Source organism: Simochromis diagramma, unplaced genomic scaffold (genome assembly GCF_900408965.1).
Source record: "Simochromis diagramma unplaced genomic scaffold, fSimDia1.1 OVJJ01000646.1, whole genome shotgun sequence".
Taxonomy (NCBI): domain Eukaryota; kingdom Metazoa; phylum Chordata; class Actinopteri; order Cichliformes; family Cichlidae; genus Simochromis; species Simochromis diagramma.
The window spans coordinates 7,464,099-7,487,370 of NW_024387279.1; the positions used below are offsets into that span (position 1 = coordinate 7,464,099).

At 41.1% G+C, this 23,272-nt stretch overlaps 1 protein-coding gene across 1 annotated transcript in view; it reads left to right on the forward strand.

The window, feature by feature from the left end:
- tafa4b (TAFA chemokine like family member 4b) overlaps positions 1-6,386 on the forward strand; it is a 40,236-nt gene extending 33,850 nt beyond the window's left edge. Inside the window, exons 5-6 of the mRNA XM_040003317.1 lie at positions 2,964-3,088; positions 5,223-6,386. Coding sequence (XP_039859251.1) covers positions 2,964-3,088; positions 5,223-5,234 — 137 coding nt within the window. The 3' untranslated portion in view covers positions 5,235-6,386. The remainder of the gene's footprint in view (positions 1-2,963; positions 3,089-5,222) is intronic.
- The last annotated feature ends 16,886 nt before the right edge of the window (positions 6,387-23,272 follow it).

Here is a 23,272-nt window from a genome sequence, read left to right on the forward strand (position 1 = left end):
GATTTCAAAGTGACTGCCAGCAGCCATCATTTACTATTGACAACCAGGGGAATGCACATTTTTCCTGGTGGTTGCCAGATGCTAGCCGACGGGTCTCTAGGCCTGTGTGACTGAGCGCTAAGACAGCACACAGTCTTCCATAAATCCATCATGTATTGCTTATATGCTCTTTTTTGTTTGTTTTTGTACATAAAAGGCATATGTATATGCCATGCAGTTTAAGAGTTTTGATAGTGATAGTGAATGAAGTTGATTATTTTTGGACAGGTCGCTATTTAAGCCGGTTTCTGGTCTATGTGCTAAGTTAAACTAGCTGGAGGCTGTCTGTGGTTTCATATTTACTGTAGAGGCTCACGAGGGTCAGTAGTGTTAATATAGGTGGATTAGTGAACTATTCAAGATGACTATCTAAATCTTCTAAATGTAAATATTGAATTTCAGTCATTCAAACCGTTGCGCACCTGAAAAGCTTCCTACTGGCCTCTAAACTTCCTCCATCAGTACAGCGAGGAAAAATACGGCTCCAGTGGAGATAATTTCAGAACTAACTGGTGCACAGTATTGCTGTAATCTTTTTACCATTGACCTGTTGAGATCTCTGTCTGAATGCCGTCCAGTACTTGAATTATCCATGACATCACAGGCCACGTACAAACTCGTGTCCATTTTCTCACTTGACAGGCAGGTTCTTATGTGTCATGCCCCACCCTCCTAGTAATAGCATGAGATAAGGTGCAATAAACACTAACTCCATAATAGCACTCAAAGGCCATGCCTAGTAGCTCTATATAACACTCTAGCAGTACAAAGCACTGTCGTTGACACTGTAATGGCCACATTAACAATCATTACACAGCCATTGGTTTTTAGAACCGCTTACTGCCACTGAGCTCATGTATCATAACAGTGTGTTCAACATTACGCCTCATCATAGCAGCGAGAGGTTTTTTTGTGTTGACTGGGCAGCTTCAAGTTAGCTTTCTGCTTCTCGCCAATTTCCACTCCGCCTCAATTTGCTACTCTCCTCTTCCTGTGTTTTCTTTGTTTAATCTGCTCCTTTCACCACTACACTCAGTGATAGTCATCCTCAAACGGCCTCTTTCCTTTGCACCCTTCACTCTGCCTCCCCGAGTTCCTCTCACTGCTCATTTCCTCACTACAAAGATGTTTTCTTGGTGAACAGCTATTATTTAGTCTTGTCTCCCTCCCTCCCGCCCTCCTCTCCCTCTTTCTCTTAGTGGCACTGTTTTCTTCTCCCAGAATGCTTGAGAGAATTGGCCCATGTTCTTTTGCATTATGCAGTTGAAAGTCAATTTTCCTCACAATACCAGCTTATCTCATTCATTTGTTGGAAACAGCAGATATGAAAAAAAATTCTTTCTAAACACCATCAGTCCAGCAGCTTAATGATGATGAAGTTGGGGAGATGGGATTCTTTTTTTCTTTCTGCATTCACCTTTGAGACTAAAGGATGGACAGATGATGAGTTAGGAGAGCGGGGACTGAGTTATTCTCTCTTATTCTGTCTCTTGTCTAGAAGGTGGGGTCAAATGATCTGTGAGATTTGAGTGCCAGCTGCTAAGATGGAGGAAACTTTAGCTTTTAATACCGGATAAACTATAGCTCAGCCCAGACTGCATCCACTTTCCTACCTGTGCAACAGGATCCAGTAGCTCAAGACCATATTTACCAAGTCAGGTACATTTTCAGTCATGTGAGGACATGCTTGAAAAACTATAATAACATGACATTCACAAAAACATAGATTCTGTATAGATGTGCAGTCAAATATGAGCGAATGTGCGGCATTGACCATGTTACCTCATTGTTCACCCACATGAGATAGTATTGCATTAATATGAACCATGGCACTGGAACTAAGTGAATATGTCAGATGTCATACCGTTATTCTACATATAAAAGTGTCAAACCATGGCTGGAATGACGGTGGGAAAGTGTTTTACCTTAACGTGATCTGTTTTCATCCGAGACTACAATAAGAGAAGAAGGGTGCATCAAGCTTTGTTCACTGAAACACAGAAAAACAGCTTTTTAACAGATCCAGGAGTTGCTAACAAAGAACCCAATGCCACAGCAGTTCTGTCAAAGCGGCAGCTCTCTGAAACATCATCATGCTGGGATGATTTGAGTTATTAGATTTGGTTCAAATATGTCCTTGACTGGATGCTGCCATTAATCAAAACTTAGGTAATTATAATAATTAGAATTATTTCGTTTAATACGATTAGAACAAATATAAAATCTCTACAAGTGTTTTGTTTTTGTGATCCTGCATGCATATCCTGCCGTCCAAGTTTTTCTTAGTTTGAACAAAATAAAAGTTGTTGCAGTCGGTAAATAAAACACAGCTTCTAATTGTTTGCTTTAGTACAAAGAGCTCTTTTTGCGCTGCAAAAATCATACAGCACTTCAGAATCAGCATGTTGTCTTAAATAAATGAGCCTTTTTTTATTGATAGAATTTCTTCTTCATAATCCTATTTTTCCCTTGGTCTTATGCAATATGAATAATGCTGGTTCCATTCACTTAATGTGTTTTGCTGATTTTGCATGTAACAAAAGGCAATTAAATGATAAGAAGAAATTTCATTTGAATTACAGGAAGTGACTGTCAGCTCCTCATGCAAATTCACACATCTGCACAAGAAGCAAAAACCCCCCAAAAAAACACAAGCAAGTGAACATCAGCAGTGTTGCAGGAGGGAACTTCTCAACTCTTCTCATTCTACTTATGAATACAAAAAACCCAGTAATCTTTATTCACAGTGTGCTGTCCATGGTTCTGGTGGTTTCCAGTGATCAGTGTTAATTATTGCATGGTGTGCTGGTCACGTTGGTGTTGTAAATTTGCCTTATTCTAGCCTTTTGCTCTTCATGTCATATAATCCATTTACTAACCCTCCGTCTTTAATTTTCTCTCTGAACATCCGCTCACAACTCCAGCGTCCATTGTAGCCCAGAAGTGGTGGTGTCAAATGCAGCCATGTATGGATGGGGAGGAGTGTAAGGTCCTTCCTGACCTGACCGGTTGGTCCTGCAGCACTGGCAACAAAGTCAAAACCACCAAAGTAAGAAGAATGCATTTGTCTGTTTGTCTACACCTGCCTGCTCTCTTTCTCTCTCTGATGTGAAATCACTGATCAACGCTTCTCCTTTTCATGGATTTCTTACCTGTGTTTTTTGCGCTTCTGCACCGTGACCTACGTGCAGTGTGTAACTCTAATTATAGCGTAGCCTTTGAAATCTTTTCATCAGCGTGCTACAACAAAGCGTGTAAAATTATCAGTGCTCACATCAAAAAGTCCCACGAGAATCATGTGATGTCCAAAAAAATAAAATAAAATACAAAAAAATGCATGTATTACCAACCTAACTAACATTTGATGTAGATAGATATGACCTTGATCTTCAATTCAATTGATTTCTTTTGTCTGTGAAACATCTTGCTTTAATTAGTGTTGGGTAAACAAACTTTCAACTTGATGACTCTTGCTAGTGTTCGTATTGTATACGCCAGTATATGAAAAGAAAGAACTCAGAAGGGCTTCCCAAGCAAATTAAAGTTGATCTTGTAAACAGAGATTGTTTGGATCTTCAAAATGCCCACAGAAGACCGCAGTCTAATTTAATCACTTATTTCAGAGATCATTATAAATTACAAAGAAAATACAGCGCTAATCAACAGGCAAGCCTCCAGGTGATTGTTTGTGGAGCTCCTGTAGCCGTATCTCTTCAGGTAAGACGAATCAAAAAGAACAAAAAACAAAAACAACCGTCACAGTAAACCCGAGACCTCTGTACAGTCTACCCCACACAACCGCCATGTGATGTCGAGTAAACTGATGCTATTCATATGAGATAAATTGATTTAAATGAGGGCCCTTCATGGCCCTTTGTAATTTGCTGAAGTGTGAAAGTTAATTTGTGGGTCTGACGACCGGGCAGTGTGCGTGCATGCGCCAGAGTGCGTGCCGTGGGATGGAGCAGGTGTTTATTTACAGGTGAAATATAAAAAGAGAAACAGTTGGACGGGAAAGCAGCGCAGGCGCCATAAGACTAATTGCTCAAGAGATGGCATAACAGAACAACATCTGTCGCATTCATTAGAATGCATTATGGCTGGGGCCTTCCACAGAGGCTTCACAATTAAGAGTCGTAATTAAATTGGTGAGTGGGGTAGACTGAGGAACAGAGGCACTGCCGAGCTCAGTCACAGGCAGTGGAATTAATGACCCTGGGCCTAACACCAACTCTGGGACTGATAGGTGCAATTATCCCTGTTTTGTTGCACGTTGCCGTCTCTCTTCTTCTTCACTCCCTTCCTCTCCTTTTTGTCCCTCCTACCTTGTCTGATGAGGCCTTTAAGCTAACTGCATCAGTGGACATTAATTGTGAATTTGCAAGGTGCTTTGGGACTGGCGAGCAGTTACTTGGAGACTTGGTGGCAGATGTCACTATAGATAGTTGCAATGAGACATCGATTCCTTGGCAACTGCTCACACGGCCTTGCTCTCTTACTTTCTCTGCAGCTCTGCTCTTTACACTGGGTCTCTCTTTCTTCCTCTGACCTCCTTGTACCACCTCAGCATATTATTCACCATGATGATCAGTATATGTCAATCTTTCTTTCACTCCCACACGGCGTAGGTGTGTTGTAGAAAGATGCATAGATTGCCTGACTGAGGCATCATCATTTAACAAGAAACAGCAAAAACACCACACCATGAGATCTGTATTTTCATTCTTACTTAATGTAGTTTTATTTGCAGGAGTGGAACAAGCAGAATTAATATTTTATGCATGAACATATCTGGTCATTATACAGCATAAACACACACCGCACTGGGTTTGCTGGGAAACAAGTTCTTTACATCTGCAATTACACTCCTTCAGCTCTCTGTTCAAGTGTAAACAAACCATTGCAGCTCCAAGACATGTGAAATTCAGCTTAACCAGTTGAGACACTGTTGGTTCTTGCAATCAGACCACCGGCTAGACTGCCAACAAGCTCTTTTGGTCCAATGAAAAGGACACAGAGGCTGAAATAGAAAGGAAATTGTTTGACTTTAAATATTCACCCCTGACATCCGATTGTCTCTTTCAAATAGAAACATTTGTTCAGCCACTGTGAAGCACTTCATGTGATTAGATGTCTCTGCAACCCTGATTCTCTTCTCTTCTCTCTCTTTTTTTTCTTTTTAGGTCACCCGATAGCAAGAGAGCCACCGAGCCATGAGGAAACATGAAGCTTTCCATGTGGAAAGGATGGATGACTCACACATATTGTATTTACTGTAAGATGCGGGAAAGGAAAGGACTGCTGTCAAGATATCCATCACAAAATAATGGGATCAAACGTACTCATCACAAACTATGTTCACTTGGCAACATGGAGCCACGTGTACAGCATATGTAATATGCTGGTTGTTGAGACCAATGGACTACAATCAGGGTACCAGTGGACAATAAGGCGACTCTTTTTTTCCAATAATGAACAGTTTGGATTAATCAGAAACGTTTGATTTCAAACTCCAATTAAGCATTTCAAAGTATATATTTCAACAAAGCTTTCTGGGACGAGCGTAAGATGTGAACTAGAGGCGGCGCTGAGAGTGTTGCTGGACACGGTTCAGACCTGTTGAACATATACGGGAAACACTGGCGGCAGTCTGGATGGGTACATGAGAGTTAGCAGCTTATAACTAGCAAATAGCAAATTAGATTTAAACGGCTCTTGTGGGTCAAGTCACTACCACAAAGACTGTTTTGCGGGAGTCATTTTGCAGTTCTAATTAGGAATTGCAATAGGATCATAACAACATATTAAAAATTCATGTAAGATATTTGCACTAGTCGAAGCCGTTTGGGAATGTTTTGTTTTTCTAGATATCTCCCATCTTTTTGCTGTGGATGTCACATGAAACTGAAGGTGAGCATTTTGTAAAGTGTCTGACACTTGAAGTAGATAAATATGTATATCACACCTCACTCATTCTGAGTAGTTATTTGTTTAAAAAAAAGGCTCAGACTGTCGAGCTTCACTTACGTACAGCTTGGTACAATATGAACTATTAAAGTGTGATTCATCCGTCTCATTTTTTTGCCCAGAGAAATTTTCCAGGCTCGGCCTTCAGAGTTATATATCTTTGATCTGTTTTATTCGGTACTGCGACATCTCTTATTTTGACTGTTGAAAGGAGGACCATAAATGCTCAAACAAGTGTGACCTGTTCTAATGTTGTTATTTCTTTCTTCCTTCTTTTTTTTTTTGAAAATGTTTTCCAAATATTCTGGTTCTTAATGTTTAAAAGCACCACAGATACAAACCCACCGCACGATGAGGTTTCTTTTTAGCTTCTTTTTATTAGACATGTCAGTTTTTTTGCGCGCACGTTGCCTATCCGGTCGTTAAGTCTGACGTCACAAGCCGTGTCTGGACCTAAACTCCGCTGCAGGTCCATATATCAAATGATCACTATGGCATTACTGAGAGTTGAAAAACTGTCTAAAGTCTTTCATCTTTAATAAAATGATCAGCGTTCTGCTCTACCAGGTGTAACAATTGAGTTTAACATCCAGGCATCCATGAAAACGAAATTTATGACATAAGTAAAGTAAGTAAGTAAAGTTTATTTATTAAGCGCTTTTCATAGACAGTCACAAAGCGCTGCACACAGAGATTAAAATAAACAATACGATAAATAGCAAATGCACGATATACACAATATAGAGTTTAAATGTAAATTAAAAATATAAAAATGTAAAAAAGCATTGGTCAACAGAAAGCTTGTTTAAACAGTAAAGTTTTTAACTGTTTTTTAAAGGATTCCACAGAGTCAACCAAACGTAGTTGTAGAGGTAAACTGTTCCACAGACATTTAACGGAGTTAGAAGTTAGCAGGAAGTTAGCTCGCTAGCTTCTATCTAAATACAATATAGCATGTCCTGACTGCGGGGTTTTGGAAACAAATTAAAACATACAGCTCTGTTATCACTTCCAACATAAATGAAGACAGAAAACTAAACAGCAGTGACGTTTGTAGGGTTACTGAAGTTTGGCTAGCTGGTATATAATGATGTGCTACGTGACCGCTAGCGACACAGCTATGTTAGCATAATATAAACAAGCTAACTTTTTTTTCCACTCGATAAAAGTTAACGTGAGTGTTCTCGGTGGTCAGGAACAAATGTAATCGCATGGCAGGATGCTGTAAAAGGACCAAACTTCAGCCAGGAGAACAACTGAGATTATTCATCCACAATACGAGGTTAGTCATTCATATACTGCTGCATGGGCTGGGCTGTAGTTACATCCTAAGGTTTTAAAAACTGAGCTTAAATAAATGATTAGCGGTAATAAAAGCCGAGGGAGGTCAACAGTGATCACTGACTGTTTTAGGAGCTTTTTGAGACTAAATAGAAGAAAATACAAAACATTAAACATGTTAACAACACAAAAGCCATATTAAACGCAGACTACTTTAGGCCCGGAAGTAGGATTCGTCACGTCATCACTTAACGACCGGATTGATTTTCTCCAGAATTACCCTCCGTATCAAAGCTTGGGTGAGACATACTGAAATAATTGCCACAGATAATGGCAGTTCAACATTTTGCAAACATGTTTTTTTTCTGTACAAGGCTCGATCATTACAGCCTTGAGTGCAGTAGCATCGCGCCCTGTACAAACATCATAAATCTCTCCATTATCTTTGTCCATTCTCCCCCATTCCACTCCCCCTTTCTTTGAATCTTTCTCTCCTTCTCTTGTGCTCTCTCTTTCTCTCTTTTTTCCCACTGTAATGTCTCTGAAACAAATGATGGCACAGATGAAAGTTTTCACGCAATCTACCCCACGCACTGTATCTTAATTTCTCAGCTGTTCGGAGTAGTTTGCAGCTTTTTGCACTGATGCTTTCCAAATCATAACCCCCCCACCACCCCACCCCTCTTGTGGACATACAACCAAAAGAAAGTGTTTTTCAAACTGCATCATTCTGCCTCTCTGATTTGTGAATGTCTTGGGTTAGTGTGCCCAAGGGTGAGCCTGGTGGGGGCTGCTCCTCTGTGAATGAGAGCCTCTGCTTTCAGACATGCTGCCTTGTGAGCTATGATAAATTTGTGGGAGCTGAGCAGCTAACTCTCCGGCTCCAATGCCGAGCTCTGAGCCAGAGGGAGCTTGGGGACAGCAGGGCTACCGGTTGCAGGCAGTTCCACTCTCTCATTACTGAGAGGCCTGGATAGCACTGGGCTTCTCTCGGGAACACTGACATGGAATATTTTTAGGCTTACGATGCAGCACTGCAGTTAGGCCAGTCACACCAAACTGCCCTCTTTCCACGAGCGGCGTATCAGCAACAATGGTCCTTTGGAGAGGGAAATATGATGGCATCCTGTAACTGCATTCACGCTCAAGCAAAAACACCTACGTCCACATGAGCTCATCCTTTTTAAACTTTTTTCCGTTTCATGCATATGCACATGGGCGTGGGAGAGCTGGAATTCGCAGAGAAAGTGGCGAGCCTTAATTACAGCAACCAGAAGGTAATGGAAAGGTCTTGAGATCTGTGCAACATCAAACTATATGGTGGATCTGTTTCCCATTCGCCCCTCCTTCCCACTCTCTCTTTCCCTCCCTCAGAGAATTCATGTTCTGTAGATGAGCCTGGCGCCTTGCTCCCCTTCGTCCTACATGGCTCTCTGCAGCAGAATCAATATTTGAGGACTATTTGTGCCGCTCCCCGGTGGCTGGGGTTTGACGCTCCAGCCCCACCTTCAGTTTCAACTGTGTTTAGAAAGACAAAAAAAGAGCTGCCAGGGACAGATTCAAACCTCGTCCCAGGTCACCAGTATTTAACGAGAAAATCAGCAGAGTGCACCGTATGTACTTTTACTATTGCTGTGCTGGACAGCCAACTCTGCAGCAGAGAAGCCACACACTGCTCTGCACAACACTCCACTTGTGCTAGTTTATAAGAAGTAAGTCTAAAAAACCCACTAAGAACCCTTGAGGTATCTTGGAAGAATTTATATTACCATTTTCACCTTTAATGATGCTACACTGAATGCAAATTTAGCAGACATCAATGTCTATGCAAGGCTATATACATTATCCATTCTTTGTGTTTAAAAAAAGCTTAAACCCTGCTTCCAAAACCTTTGTTGCTAGCTAGCTTTTAAAAAATGATGAAAGAAATGTATTCTATGTATAAACTGTGCTTACATCACATTATCTAGTGTGAAAAATAATCTTGTTTTTAACTGGAAGGGGATGTGTCTTAGTGTGTCAGTGGGGGTCTAACCTCAAACACCCCGTTGAGACTGGAAGCTTTCATCTCCATGGGTTAGCAACTGGTGGGACCCAGAGGGTAGGATCCTTAGACGCAAACAAGCAGCATGGAAGAAAAGACTGCAGAATATCATACTAATGAGAGGATAGATAGCTGGAGTAAAAATGGAAAACAGAAGAATGACAAGATACCTACAAGAGATAAAGAGGTACAGCTGTAGTGTTTTAAGAAGTGGGGGAGAGTCTGAGGAGACTTTTAAGTATTTATTTGTTCATGTGTGAAGTCTGGTTGGTCAGCTCCAGAGAGGATGCATACGTCATCAAACCAAACACCAAAAAGTCCATCGTCACACTTGTTGAAAATTTGTGCAATCATTATCTAACGAGGGAGAAAAAAATGGATGAAAAGCTTTTGTCTTATTCATCATACTTTGTCAAGTCCAATTTGCATTAGCCTCCAGCCACGTCTGACAAATATGGGTTCAGGATTCATTTTACGTGAGAGCTGTAATCTTCAGATGAAGTGAGTCGGTGAGAGGCAGGTGAACTTGACTCGGTTGTAGGAAAAGAAGAGTTCGCTGTTGCAGGAGGAAGAGGCTGGAAAGCCTCGCTGTCTGAAAGTGACACTGATTTAATATAAGTCAGAGGCAGATTAGCAGATGAAGAAGATCTCATTGGTTTTATTGTTGCTGGATGGCACTCGCTGGTCTCGTCACTGTCACTTCAGATGGAACAAATCAACCCGGGCCAAAGTGCTTCCTTCAAGAGAGCAAATCATTTTAGCCCAAAACCATATTATTCACACCACATCTAATTGCATTCAGGCCTTTTATTATCGCTGAGCTCACTTGAGAGCACAATGTAGTAATTTGCCTTCATTTTGAATCATGGGGCAGGATGTTAGAATAGTGCAACAGCAATAGCCGTCACGTGGTTTTTATTGGCCACCACAGCTGGTTGGCTGTCAGGTGATGGTATGGGGATTAATTGCATTATCTCCAGTCTCTTACCCAGCATAGAAAATGTGACAAAACACCCTAACATAGCCCATTAAAATTCTATGAAACCAGGAAAAAAAAGAGGACAAACAATCAAAAGCGTCTTTAATATTCATTTTGTGGCAGGCCTGCGACTGCCCGATATTGACGGTGGAGTGAACGGGGGGAGACATTAACATCTTCTCCCTCGCTGCTTCCTTTCGCTGAGCCGTCCCTTGCTGCGTCGTCAAACTCACTTATCTCTCTGAAGCAATTAGCCACTGGAGGCTCCATTGACCTGAGCCTTTGTTAGACTAACGGGTTACATTAGCATGGCCGTAGCCTGGCAGGCTTGGCAATGCATGTGTCGTTGCCAGTGCGAGCAGCACTGATAAAGAGGGGCCCTGCAGTCTGTGGGTGTGTGTGTGTGTGTGCACAGGAGGATTAAGGAGCTATTATTAACATATTAACTGTCCATTACCATTTTGGCACTTATACTGAATACCTACTATATGCACTCTGTATATATGTATACTATACACGTGTTTGCTGCAGTCCTGTTTACATAAGGAAGGTGTCTCATATCTGAGTCAATATGGTTTTCTCTGCATTTATGCTATGACATTCAAAAAATTGAGAAGCTGAATGCAAAGCAACACTGATAATGTACACAGCAGATATCAGACTTCAACAATATGCGTCCTGATGCACAATATTCCATTGTATTTGCTGGCGTGAGGTGCATACATACAGTAGAAGTGACAGATTTAATTCTGCCTACTGACACTTTAAAATTCCTCAGATATGCACATGACAGTAAAAACACTGCTTGCTCTCTCAGCTGAGCATATAACAATAGAGAGACCATGCACTTAGCTGGGGAATATGGTATGGTAACAGTGCTATTTAAAGCCCACATCTATTTTGTGAATATTGCATTTACTTTACTGTCACACTGTATGACTGCCAGCTCCAGACCATATAACAACAGAGGGTCCATATTTAGACAGCACATAAATATGCATTGAACTCTCTGATAAACAGCCAGCATTTACGTTAAGCAGAGAAATGGGCTACTACTGCTAGAGTGTTTGCACCAATGACAACAAAAGCTAAATTTGCAAGCATTATTCATAATTAATTATCCAAGTGTGATACTCCTTCCTTATTTACCAAATTAATGGTTTGTTTTCCTGAGAAATGTCTCCTGTCTGGCATGTTGGGTGGAGAAACAGCATCCTCATAAATTTCCCTGGCAGGTAGGGTATGGAGAGAGTGATGAGACAGAACAAGGGAGGATCAAACACAAAGAAAACCATTAGTTCCACTGACTCGCTGCTGATTTTTACAACTTTAAAGTCATTCCTTGCAGAGACCTTGTAAATTCTACCATGCTGTGGTACTTGTCATGTAACGTGGAGTCAAGCTCATCCCCCAGCTAGCCACTCTTTGCTCTACAACCATGTGTAAAACAGTGGGTTTTTCCTTCATTCAACTTTATGCATCATTGAATTATGTAACAGTGGTTTTGTGTCCAAATTGTCAACTATAATGGATGTCTTCTCTTGTCATGTCATATTTTCGATTAGGCTTAAAGCAGCACTTTGCCGATGCTTCTTGTGTAGCCATTGTCAGCTTTTAGAAAGTACAGCTCCAACAGAGCGTTAAAATGAGGTTGGTGTTACACTCAGCTTATTTAAGAAGGAATTTCACTCTTAGCTGTAAGGTCTGGTGGGGAGACAGAATCTGATATAAGATGGGAAGCATCCGAGCATTAAGAAAACCTCATTCAAAATAAAGCTCGCACTTTTAATAAAACAAATCACCTCGAAAAATTGTTACGGCCCAAGCAGCAAAGGCATAGATAACACAGGAAAAATGTCTTCAAAAATGGGCTTTTTAAAAATTTTAACCCCCCAAAAAAGAAAGTTCAAAATATAATTAGCAGGGCCATAAAAGAGGTCAACTAAACGCAACGCTACTCAAAAAGTAACTTCCAGAAACTCAACCAAACAAACTAAACACAACTTAACTCACAAACTGACCTAAACACAAAGACACAAGAGGCACAAAATAACATAAGTAAACTAAAACACCCCAGTTTCTGAAATGCACTTGGTTGGTCCTGCTGAGCAGGCTTGTGTTTTCAAAGTCCTCAGCTCTTGGCTACGCCTTTTCACCCAGACAGGAAACAGCCACCTCCCCAAACCAGGAAAGATAGAGAAACATAATTAGTATAACAGAACACATTTTTATGATATCACTGTTAGGTTTAAGTAAAGACATTAATGAATAACATTATTGAAATAAGTGCAAACCAAACTAATGAGATATAAGGTATGGACTGATTTTTTTCCCATGTGTGGCTGATGCCATCGCAATAATAATGAAATGTTAAATAAAAATCTTTTGATTTGCCCAGACACGAGTAGTAGATTTAAAAAAAAAAAAAAAAACAGTAACAAAAACAATATAATTGCAGCCTGTTTTGGAATTTGCATACCTGTATTATAAAGTTAGCTCTAAGTTAAGTGTGCAGGTGAGAAATAACTGAAAACAATAGGTGCTCAAATTTTACGCTGCGGTATAGAAGTAGACACCACTTTATCATGTTATGTGTGTACAGAAAAAAAACTGAGAAAATTCATTGACATATAGGAGCTGCAGGCTTGCTAGAGGAGGTGGCGCTTTTTTCTTTTTTTCTTTTCGTATAATAAATTGCACTGAGAAACAATGCTGGTGCTTTCTGTCCACCAGCTATCCTGGTGCTCTGCAGAATGATTTTTAGACATATATTTTCAGAGTCTTCTGAGCGTAGCTGCGCATCTGCTGGGACTGGCAGCCAGATGCTGTGCCCTCAGCCAGACCTCAGCCCAGATGACAAGCGCCACAAGCCGTGATTGGCGTCTCTCATCGCGCTCTACCCTGTTCACACTCATAGCTCAGGGCTTTCTGCCGCTCCGGCTGCCTCTGTGCCAGCCTGACAGATGCCCTGTCGGCGCAGATGTGAGTGGTGTGGAAGTGGTGGGGGATGGCAGAATAGAGCTAAATCACTGTGTAATCAACGTGTGTGGCTGGGAGGTGATGGGGGCTCAGCGGGCACGCAAACATTTACAATTGGCCAGGCAGTCCTTGTAAACAGGAGTGGTTGTACAAAAGAGGCAGGTTGAATAATTGATAGCATGTAAGAGGATCTGGCTTTGGGGGATTTTGGAGCATTGATTCTGGCTGAGAGGGAGTGAGAAGGGGAGAAAGTGAAAGGCTTTCCTGGTGCCAACCTGTATAAATGCTTCTCTCTTTCCCTTAGACCCCACCTCTGCGCTTGCCAGGTATAGTTTTTCGTGTCCGCCTCTGTCTTTTTGTAAAGCTTTTCTGTATGAAATAGTGGGTAGGCCCTCATGCCAGTGCCTGACAACAGCATAGCCAGAAACAAACAAAAGAGCAGATGGCGGCAATGAGCAAGAGTGAGAGCGAAAGAATAGAAAGAAATGATAGAATGAGAGGGATGCGGGACGATTTACAAAAGTGAGAGGGAAACAAATGGGACAACCAGGCCCAACAGCGCCAGTGAAGAGGTAGAGGGAATGCATAAAATATGAAAAAAGAAAACCCAAACACTACTAATATAAATGTGGGAGAGTTAACCTAGATGAAAACCCCAATAATCAGATTTTATACACACCAAATCAAAAATACACGCACCACATACTGTGGTAACCCCTACATCTCACCAGCTGCGGGGCTCATAAAAAGAGCTGATATAAATAAATTCACCAGCTTGGTTTCAAGCCCTGCTCTTAGTCTGCCAGCAAGCACAAACACACAGGCATGCACAACGCAAATGTGCAGCAACGAACGCAGACGAGAAGCACACACAAGCCACACACAGCCTCTTTTGACTTTGCACACTTCACATTCACAGCATGTCCGCAGACTGAGAAACAAGCTTATCTGTGGTTGTTTCGCTCGAGCTCTACTTTGCAGCAGCAAGAGAAAATGTCTTGAAGTCTTATTCTTGTCTCATCAAACAGAATAGGTATCAAGATGTGGCATTTCACAACACCGGTCACTTGTAAATGTGCTGCTGCCTTGTTATTGTTGTGTAAGTGATGGGCACTCACTCTTCAAATGCAAATTTGTCTTTGAACGAAGTTGCACAGCTGTACCATCAGCTGCTTTGACTGTATATTGCCTGCTTTTATCAGAATCCATCAGAATATTGCACTCCAATGTTGTGCGCTACAACGTTGGAATAATTCATACATCAAAGTCCTAACATATTCACATTTGTCTTCATACTCGAATGGCTGCGATTGCTGCGGTAATTTGAAGTCCTCGGTCTTGAAGTCTTCATGAAACTCTATGCAATTAGCTATTATGGCTATGCTAATGCTTCCCCTCCTCTTGGCAACGGTCTTAGCTTTCCTGTGAAGTTCATATATCATGGGGAAGGTATGAAAATAAGGACCTTTGCTTTTTATTTTCTTTTTATTTGCTTTATCTTTAGTTCAAGTAAGGCCCCCTTTTATGCATGAAGTAACTGAGAACAGTGGGTGGCTTCTCCGAGACAAGAGACATGTGTTTGTTTGGCATTGGGTGGGTGGGTTACATCATCTAACTGTCCGCCTCATGGCCATGCACTCCTCAGTGCCGAAACAAAGACAACGCGCTAAGACCATCATCAGAGGAAATTAGCTCAGTAGCGTTGAAAGCGCTCGCTTCTCACAATAGCCAGTGGCCATGCTAAATCATTAGCCTGTCACTTCGTTGGGGTTGAGTCCAATTATTCTCTCAATCCGCCTCCAAACCAAATTGCATTATTGCAATTATATCCATTGCATGACATATTGTCATTGCAAGGGCGTATAAGATGGGAAAAGGAGGAGTGGGGCTAAAAAAAAGAAGGAGATGGAAAGGGGAAATAATTTTGGTGGCATTATCAAGCACTGAGGAATGTCTCCATGTTTGCTAGCTGGCTCTTTAAAAGGGCACATTGATTATGTTTTCTGCTTTAATGGATGTTTCCAGGCTATTTAAACTTCTCTCCCAATCACCCTTCCCCACACTTTTTTTTTCCAAGTAAGATTTTCCCTTGTTAGACTTTGTTATAGGACCAATCCATCTAACTTGTTACATAGATTTTTCTGCTCTTCTTCTCGCTTTCTCGTCACTCTCAGCGTATATCTGCACACTTTTCCCCTGTCTTCCTTTCACACATCTCTCAACACATCTTTTTCTGTCACTGCACCCTTGTCATCAAGCTGTCAGCGCTAATCAGGGCACGGTGCAGCTGATTGCAGTGCATCAGATCATTATTGAGACCTTCCACTCTGATGAAGTCCGAGGTATAATACAGTGCAGTCCCGTCAGCCCCGTCGGCAGTCATGTTGGAGTTACCTGCTTGTACTGTAGATCACAGCTACTGCCAAGAGATTCAGCGCTGCCACTGGGCGCATCATGCTGAGGTGTTCAGCAGTTACACTGACCGTCTTCATATTCCTACAATTCCTTCCAATGTCTTACTTGCTACAACTCTACTTTCTTACTATACGATTAAGTACCCCAAGCGAAAGATATTGTTTTGCAGTCCCACTGTTACTTTTGAGATCGTTTAAAACATTTTTAAAAAAATAGACTTTACTTTTTAGCCATTATTCTTGTGTAGTCAGCGCTCACGCTGCCCTTCTCACTATCTTTTCCTTCCCTATTTCTTGCACTGGATAACTCTGTGTATGTGTTTGTTAGTGCGCCCTTGTGCCTGTGTCTGTCTGCAGTGAGACCTTGGACCCAGATGTAATTAGACTTGGTAATGATGTTTACAGCTTAAGCCCTCTGCTAATGATAAATGCACTTGACGTATGTAAGTCCAGACTACACATGAAAAAGACAGTGTGGGACATGCCCCATTTCAGTTAGTCAGCCATCACTAATGTATCGTACTTTTACACCCTGGACCTTGTGCACATGAGAGGCATGTTCTCAGAGCTGCTTGGAGTAGCCCCCATTTTGACAGCTAACAAATTAGTCTGGAAATATTCAAACATTCAAACTACAGGAAACATACTGACTAATCTTACACATCTCTTGCTGTTTGTGATGCCTGACATATTTATTCTGAGGACTCTTCACCAGTTGATGGCACAGCTCCATAAGTTGTTGGTCAAATCATTCTAAAAATAATCCTTCTGTTGGTCACAGTGAAATGTCCCTAAGACAGGTGTGGAAATGGACCATGCATTTAACACTGGCATAAAGCCAGAGGCTTGACATTATGAAAGAGAGAGAGATGTCGTGCTATCGAGACTCCTAACCACCTGCTCTCTCTCCTTGTTCTCTATCCTGCCTAGCGGGTCACTATGGACACACTTAGAAGACCTGCACTTAAACTCCTTGGAATCAGAGTCAAATAAATGTCCCCACTTACTAATCCGCTCATTGTGTGTGTTTCTGTGTATGGTCCTGCGTGTCCTTGTGTGTGCTGAATACACTCGTCTAGCCCCCGGGGAGTGAGATCGTGGGATGGTTGCGGCTAGGTGTAGGGTGATATGACAGCGCTGGGGCGGAGCAGGGCCAGACGGTGCAGCTCCATCTGTGGCCCTTCTGTTCCTTCACTACCTGACCTTTGACTGTCTTTAGGTGTTACATGACAAGGATATCTGAGCCATGGCCCTTTAGGAACACTATTGCTTCACACTCACTCTATACACACAGGTAGCAGTTTGTGCATAAATAAATCACACCTCAGACACAAAGTCATGTGTATGTGTTTGTGTAAAAGGGTGCTTCTGGGTAAGAGGAGATTTTGTAGCGGTTCTGATTCACACTTGACACTGTGCTAAAGAGAGAGGAAAAAAAACTGTCACTTCACAGTGCTAATTTGGGTGTAATATCCCAAAGTCAGCCAATTCACAGAGGAGAGGAGAAAGAGAAAATTAAGCATCTGCTTCATTTCCCTAACTGGCCACAGCCAAACTCATTAACAAGAACTATGCTCATCCAGAGAGGCTCTACTCATGGAAACATGCAAACAGCCAGTTAAAGAACGAGAGTATGTAGCAGACTGTAAAAATCTGCATCACTGCTCACCTCCATTTATAAAGTCATAGAATCCAAGTGAGAATCTTTTAGAGAAATTACACAGCAGATTAGTGCAAACCAATGGTGATTACTTAAAGGAACCCTTCATAATCTAAAATTGAGCGATATTCCTGACATTGCTGTTTATGCGTGCTTTGAGTGAGTAAGAGCATCCTGCATTAACTTCCTAGGTGAGGATGGTAAACTGCAAGGCCAGCTCAAACAAAGCTCTCTATCACACTGTTGTTGCCTGGCAAGATTTCTGGGTCACTGAATGTGAGAGCTGAGCTCATAACCAAATGGCTGTTGTCGCTGAACAGATGGGATACAGCGACTGTTTGTTGCCGTGGCAATTGCAAAATTTTCAGTTAAGGGGGTTATAGAGAGACACGGGAATCAATTAGGTTCGGATTGGGGCAAAGTTCTTAAATTTCATTACTGACAGCCTAATTACAGGGGAATAATGTTCTGATAATTACATTTGCAATAATTAATACACTTACTGTAACAAAAGGAGCGCCGCGAACACACTCATCAGCTAATAGCTTATTACTTAGTTGATACAATCAGCTATTCTGTAACGAGAGATGACGGAGCTACAGAAGTAAGAGCAGAACAATAGAGTTTGCCAATGCAGATGTCTAACATCAGAATATATTCTGAAGAGTCTAAAAGAGTCTGAAATGCATGGCTGTCAGTAAGAATTACCAATGAATCTATTAGCATTTCATGTAAGTGATGAGTGACATAAGCACTCAGCATTAATCTGCGCTAACATGGATTGAAATATTAATGAATACATGAGTGTCTTCTCTTACCTTTCATTCAGCTCTCTGTGTGCTGTATGTGTTTAATTAAGCGCCAAGTTAAAACATTTTTTTTGCAAAACCGATGGAATTCATAAGATTTACCCAAGGCTACCAGTAAACACTGCAGCAAACACTTCAATAAACAAAGCTAGCCTTAGCAAAACATACCCAATGATCCTAAGGGCTAAGACAAGCAAGATGTTTAAGGTTTGTTGAAGGAAGCAAGACTGCCCAATTATGTTCACATTTCACGGATTTCTTTGGGGCAGTGAGGACGGAAAAGAATGAAATAAGAACTCTATGTTCGTCAGTGATCCTACACATCCGTTGTATCACTGAGGTCCCTGCCAGGCTGAGGGAAGTGTTCATTAGTACAACATGTTGGAGGGACATCAGTGCTGAAGGCAGACGCCAGACACGCCAATCAAGGCCGTGGGTGGACAAGGTCGTCCTTGACTCCAGGTAAGCTATCCTAGTTGTTGCTTTTTCAGCTGAGAAATATGGATCACAGTTTATACAGCTCAGACTTTTTTCAGGTTTTGTGGGAGAGAACAAGCAAATGTCAATGGGCTCCTGCAGAGGAGGTTTATATCGAGTCCTTAGTAAACAGATCATTGATTGCTTAGATTTTAATGTTTGTGCCTAGGTGATGAAAAGGGTGCAAACATAAAACTCCCTGACTGTGCCTTGAAAGTATTCCCTTTAATATCTGCATGCAAATAAACTGAGAAAAAATAACTACTAAGGGGAAGGTTTTAACATATTTAACTGTTTTAACATATTACAGTATTTATAACTTAGCTTACATGTTCAATGATCATCGATCTGGTATTGATTTTGGATGTAAATAGCTGCAGTATTACATGTATGTAGATGTGTCTCTCTACATATATGTAATACTGTTGCTGTTAGTTAGCTGCAATTTTTCCAGCTTCATGAAAATTATCCTACCATCCCACGCTGTAGCTGGTAATTTAAACCCATGAGAAAAGGCTACATTTTAATTAATTTTTGCATGCTTGGCAGGTAACGCACAGGAAACCCTGGGTCACGATCAAAGGAACTATAAATGCTTATTAGAAAAAGTTAACGTCATCGATATCCACAGGGAAAGTCATAAACCATCTCCTTATTATTGCTCTCGGACACCTTTGCTTGTGTGAAATGGTGTTGTCTGCAGCAGTATAAATGCTGGAAAAGCCCACGAGACCTGACTGCCTGCCCTGTTCTCAGCTGCCTTGACAGATGTCAACATGTGAACAATTGTCCTTGGGTAAAACTCCAGTGGGTTGGGTGATATGTGTCTATATATGATGTAAGCTTTGGGAAATGCAGAGTCCTTGAGAGTCTGAGGCTTTGTTTGAAAAAAAAAAACTGTTATGTTTTCTTGTGATCGCCAAATCTGGTGTAATTTTTAACACTGAAGAGGAAAAGGCTTCAAATAAAGACTAGACAGATGCAGATAACACAATAGGAATTTAACAAATTTTGCATCTAACAATCACAACATGAAAGAATACAGTTTGTGTCTATTACTGAATATTTACTTACTGCCCTCCAAAGATTTTCTATGAATTTCGCATAAATGCATTTTGAACTGCATTCTGAATCCTGCTCTCGCTTTGTGATGACCGTTTACGTGGTGCCTGTGGCAACTGTGTGTTTTGTCAGTGTCATGTCATGTGTAATGCTAGGCCCAACTTTAACTTGCATGCAATCCTCTCTTCAAATACCTGGGCCCTTTTTCAGCACAGCAATCATCAACTGGGTCTATCTAAACCAGTGTGTGCCAGTTGTTGGTGTCTATCTTGCAGAATTTGAGATTTTTGTTCAATGTGTCTTTATACCTCAGGAGTGGGCACCCAGAACACCTTGTACTGGAACAGAGTATATGATCCTGTACTCTTTGAAAATGAACTGGTCCAACGCTGAATGGTGTTGGAAATGTTTCTAAAAAAGTTGTCATGAGCAATGATCATTTAAACCCTGTTTTGAATTTGATCAAAGCTGAGCATTTCAGAAAAGTTCACAGAGACAGAACTTCTTTTAACACCAATTTACTAATAGCAGACCAGTTGCAGGAGACCAGTTGCCATAATTTAGAAAGCCTGATGTTGCTTTTTCTTTCTTTAGTCTTTGTCATGCAGCAGTTGTGGGAATTTCTTGTTCTATCTGAGAATTGTTTGGCTTGTTGGTAAGTCCCACAGTAATAATTTTAATATTTTATGAACTAAATTAAATTTCCTAACAACAACTAAATACATGCCTAGCAATTAAATGTTAGGCATATATTTATTTCCTGGTTGGAAATTGTTTTGCAGGTTTTCTATTAAGTCGTGCACACTGTGCTGACCACTAGAGAATACTCCGCCTATATTCACGTGTCAGTGCAATTCATATCTAAAATCTGGTTTATTGCTAATTTGGTAAGCTATAGGAAAACAAAGTCTGACATGTATAAAGTACATGTTTTTGGATGCTATTTAGGTTTACATTTAAAATATATTAAGAAAAGAGTAATAGTTTAATTTTGGCTATCTTCTAGATTTAAAATGATGGTTCAACAAATCAGATTCAAAGGTGACTGTGAAACAGCAGAGGAAAAATAGGCAGACACATTCAGACACTTTCAGCCTGGTGCACACTGACTGCACACAGTTGGTGAATGTAGAAATACAGCAGCAAGGAAGATGCTTCCTATCAAAGGGCTTTAGACTAGTGCTTTCTTTTCAAATTATGGTCCCTTAAATCATGAGACATCATAATTCAAAACACACATCCTTATTTGAAGCGTCAAAGCTCTTCTCTTCACTAAAATTAGTTGCTTTTTAAGTTGACCTTTTAGTGTCTGCCAGCAAATCTTGTGCATCATTGCAGGAAGCTGTTGGAAGCAATGGAGTGAGTCCTGACTTGATCAGACTTTGTGTCTGCCAGTCTGTCTGTCTAGCAGACAGGTATATTGACTTTCATTCATAAGACATATCTCGCCGTTTGCTCAGGGTAAATGTTAGCGCTATGACTATGCTTGACTGATGCTGAATATCTCTCTCAAACCATAAGTAAATAATATCCTCATGAGAAACCCTGGTTAGGTGGCTACTGGCTGTCAGTGGGACATTCACACCTCTATTACATCTGGCAGGGCATGACACAACTCAGCCTGTTATTTACAGCTACTCACATTCTGCATGCTGTATTTCTGACAGTCTGGAAGTTCTCCAGCGTCATCCATTTCTCAGGGAAAATATGGAAACAGACAATATTTATCTACTCAATAAATTTACTTAAAGTTACCATCACTTGCTGGACAAAGAAACCATTTTTTTTCTGTACACTACCACAGTGGGTTTTAAATCAGCCAATCCAGATGTGATTGAAATGCAGATTTCAGCTTTCACTCAAAGGGTTTTACAAACATTTTCTATTAACCAGCCCAGAAACACCAAACGGACACAGACGAAACCCAAAGTGGATGATGACAGAATTATTTCTCTGGTTAAGACACACATGTTCACAAGAGGCAAATCAAGAACACTCTACAGATACATCTAGCACCTTCAGTCACTGCTGTCTACAAACAAGAGACATGGTCATGAATGGAAGTGCATTAAGGTGTAAACCATCGGTTACACTCAGGAACAGGAAGGTCAGACTAGACTTTGTCAGAAAACATCTAAACGAGCCTGCACAGGTCTAAAGCATTTTTTGACAGATGAAAGCAAAATTAATTTGGATCAGAATGATCGGAAGAGAAAAGTATGGAGAAAGGGAGAAAGAACCAAAACATAGCACAATGGGAATGAAGGGCTGCTGGTGGAACCAGGCCACTGGTATTTATTGATGATGTGATGATGTATTCTGAAGTGTACAGGTCTATACTCTCTGCTCAGATTCTGCCATATTCTGCAAAACTGATCAGGTTCTCAGTGCAAATGCATAACCTGAGTTTCTCAAAGAAATGAGACATTCTTCAATGGGCTAAATGAGTCGTGTCATTATCACCAACAACAGCAATAATAATAACAATAATCACCATCATAATCATATTGAGTATGTTAGTTTGTCTGATTCAGCCTCTGTAAATGGGGGACTGTGTATAAATAGGTCTGTAATTCTGAAACCTTGTCAAACTCTTGAATTAAAGTTGAAACTAAAACGTCAATCACATCTTAATTATTTGACTTAAAATTCAGTGTGACAGTGTACAGAGGAAAAACTTCATAATTTTGTCTTTGTCTCGCAATATTAGGGATCTAAATGTAAACCCATCTGTTTGTTTTTTATATCCTCTCACTAATATTTTGGATTATTTCTAGCTTGTCAAAATCAAATCATCAGATTTTATTTAAACCCGGGTGTCATCCACATACCCTAAACAAAGACTTGCTGGTGTTCCAGGGTAGGATAACAGAGGACTCTTTTCTGCTTCTTCCATGTGCAAGTTGTACACAATGGGTCAACTGGGGAACCCATGGCGCACCCATGTTTCTGCCTGTAGTGCTAACCATGTGTAGCCCGGGTATATTTTATGGGGCTAAATTTTATTTCCAGTTGGATATATTTGAATAGTTCTGTTGTTCATTTTACTGTGTTGGTAGTAGTAATAAGGAAGTGTGTTTAGGTGCTTTTACTTTGAAAGGGAGCGAGCGGGAGGAGAGACGAGAGAGCGGAGGCAGCCACGAGAGAGCAGAGGACAGAGAAAAGCGTGCGCGAGATGCGGCTAGCGTCTACAGAGACTTTTCCCAATGGACAGTGAGGATAAATCACCCCACGCCCACGGCACTGTGAGGTGGTGCAGCCCGGACTGGTTTGCACTGTTGCCTCGAAATATCCCTAGTTAGCGGCGTGCTAACTTGGCTAATCGGAGTTAGCCATAAAGGCGGACTTCGCTGGGCGTCACCTGACCTGCACAGAGTGGGAGGTTACTGACTGCCAAGGCGGGCTGATCAGGTTTGCTGTTTAAAAGGAGTAAGTGTGCAGCTCAGCGACCTAAGGGACGGACCTCTCGGCGTGCCGTGAGTGTATTGTGGACAAAAGACTAAGTTTTCCAGGTAGGAGCACCATTTTGTTTTCTTTTAGGACCGTTGGTTCCTACGCACC